Source organism: Perkinsus marinus, assembly GCF_000006405.1.
Source record: "Perkinsus marinus ATCC 50983 genomic scaffold scf_1104296964974, whole genome shotgun sequence".
Lineage (NCBI taxonomy): Eukaryota > Perkinsozoa > Perkinsida > Perkinsidae > Perkinsus > Perkinsus marinus.
Window position 1 is genome coordinate 1 of NW_003204479.1, and position 2,173 is coordinate 2,173.

Consider the following 2,173-nt stretch of genomic DNA (forward strand, 5'->3'; position numbering starts at 1 on the left):
TGAGCTCAGGTTCTCTACTGCTGCGCCCACCTTGTACATCGACTTGATACAGGTGGTAGTGACAACGGCATGAGCCAGGAAGCTGTGAACGACTGTCTGGTACGGGCACTGTGGGCCTTGGGAATGCTGAATGTACCTCTTATGAAGCTCGGCAAGGCTGTTGTTACTTTAATTCACCAACTGAGCAAGAGGGTAATAGGACGACCACTACAGCCCATCATACGAGCCCTATGTTGTTCAGATGGGGACCTTATCCGTATCCAATCTGGTCAACCTCATGATACCACTATGTGTCTTCATGTACGCTATCCTGTCAGGGTTGGTGCTTCCTTCACCTCCTCCTCCTCCCTTCAGGCCTTCGACTCTTCTCAAGCAGCATGGCGGTTCGGAGGTGCTCAATGCTGCTTGTGGGCGTTTGGTAGAGGCCCTCACAGTCCAGCTTGCCAAGTCCTATAGGCCCGACTGGATGGCCACAGCGGCTAAGGCCTTGTATTTCGCCAGAGTCGTTGGGAGGGTGAGTTTGAAAGAAAATCTTCCGCGTGCGTAAGATTCGCTCAGGTACCGTCATCCTCTGGTCTCAACGATTCATCGTTATCTGCTATATTGGGCGCGCGAAAGTGTGCATCTCTACCGCGGCTGTCGATGAAGGCGGCAACTCAGTTGGGAGTTGTCTGTCATGGTGTTAAGGCGGATGGAATCCGTGTTAAGTAAGCGAGAGGTCCCGGGTTCGATCCCCGGTAAATGCATTTTTCATTTAGTGGCATGGCCCTCGGGCTCTTCCCTTTTGATGTTGTCTATGACAATTCAAAAGAGGTCGTCGAGATAGAGCGGCCCAATGAGTTCATCAGAACCATCGAGGTGAGTCTAGTCTGATCATCTCTTCCATCGTAGCGGCTCTTCAGGGCACCATGACGTCGATATGTGGTTGGGAGCAACTCTGTCGTGAATGCCTGGCGGCCCTAGGGTTCAAGATAACGGCGATTTCTCAAGCGGAATGGGCGGCGTTAATGCTGCCTCCGACGGCTATGGCTTCGGCTACTGATCAGCTCTCGGCACAGGTGGGCAGCAGTGGCATCGAGGAATATATGTTCGCTATCCTCAGCTGAGCTCTGAGGTTTCCTCACCAATTATAGGAGTTCATATACGGATTAGGGCAGAAGTGTACAGAAACCAATACTAACTTCCCAAAATTCACTTGTCACATGTGCATATCTTCCCACAACATGAGTAGTGTGAAGTAGATACGATATGTGAAGTCGCGTATGAGGTCGTCAGCCCGTCCAAAGGTTTCGGAGATCCCCATGATAATCAGAGGTCGCAGCCGTACTAGAAGTGGCTCCTCGGGAAGCCGATCTTCCAGCAGTGAGTTGATGTGGATAGATCCGCTGTGGCCGATGGTCCCTTCTCCCGTCAGGTGGTTCCTCCTCCTCGTCATCATCTTCTGGTAGCAGTGATGACGACTGAAAACGTATCAAACGTTTCAAAAGTGCCTATGCTTGAGTTGCCCAATGCGATAAGAGGGGAACTCGAAAATTTGATAGTCGGAAATATATTATAAGAAGGTTAAGACCACGTGCCAATTCAAAAGGCTGAAATTGACCCCTTGTGAGCTAAAATGCATCGATGCGAAGAGTGATCGATGAAGAGAGATTGACGGATAGACTACGTACCCACTATCGTCGTCATCATTACCAGCAGCCTGCTGGTGGGGAGGTGGGCACCCAGCGATTTTCTAGTCGCCCGGCCCGGCAGCCTTTGAACCCGCTTCCCCGGCTCGGCCCCGGTGACTCGGCAGTCTTTTCTCACCCATGTGCCGGGTTTAGCGGGCCCGCCGGGTTGGCCGGGTAACCCAGCCCGGATTGCCAGGCTCACTGTCCTATCAAGCGACTGAACGCAAATCATCATCAATGATTCATGATCAATGATTAATTGACAGAAGACACAGGCTTAGTCGGCCTCATCAGACAAAACCTCGCAAAATAACCAACGAACGCAGCATATTCGCTGCTAGGCGACTCCGCCTTATTAAGAGCGAGCGCTACTAATGGCTCGAAATATCTGCGCTGCCGGGTTTCCGAGTGACCCGCATACAGTTGCGGGTCATTTTTCGCCCGCTCACCCGCCTGAGCCCGGCACACCGGCAGGAAGCCGGGTTTGTGACTTTGACCCGGCC

The 2,173-nt window shown here is 52.2% G+C and overlaps 1 protein-coding gene across 1 annotated transcript; it reads left to right on the forward strand.

Moving 5' to 3' along the window:
• Nucleotides 1-8: 8 nt before the first annotated feature.
• Pmar_PMAR004754 (hypothetical protein) lies at nt 9-1,482 on the forward strand. The gene is made up of 8 exons (XM_002769755.1): nt 9-192; nt 242-300; nt 355-514; nt 559-707; nt 759-858; nt 903-1,058; nt 1,242-1,362; nt 1,415-1,482. Exons 1-8 carry the CDS (start codon nt 70-72, stop codon nt 1,462-1,464), a joined length of 918 nt encoding a protein of 305 aa, XP_002769801.1. The 5' UTR covers nt 9-69; the 3' UTR covers nt 1,465-1,482.
• The last annotated feature ends 691 nt before the right edge of the window (nt 1,483-2,173 follow it).

Excerpts from the sequence above, each read along its gene's own strand:
- Pmar_PMAR004754 (XM_002769755.1), top strand. The coding sequence starts at position 70 with ATGAGCCAGGAAGCTGTGAACGACTGTCTGGTACGGGCACTGTGGGCC. Across the intron at positions 515-558 it reads TCGCCAGAGTCGTTGGGAGG|GTACCGTCATCCTCTGGTCT; the intron begins GTGAGTTTGAAA and ends AGATTCGCTCAG. Across the intron at positions 1,059-1,241 it reads CTGATCAGCTCTCGGCACAG|ATACGATATGTGAAGTCGCG; the intron begins GTGGGCAGCAGT and ends AGTGTGAAGTAG.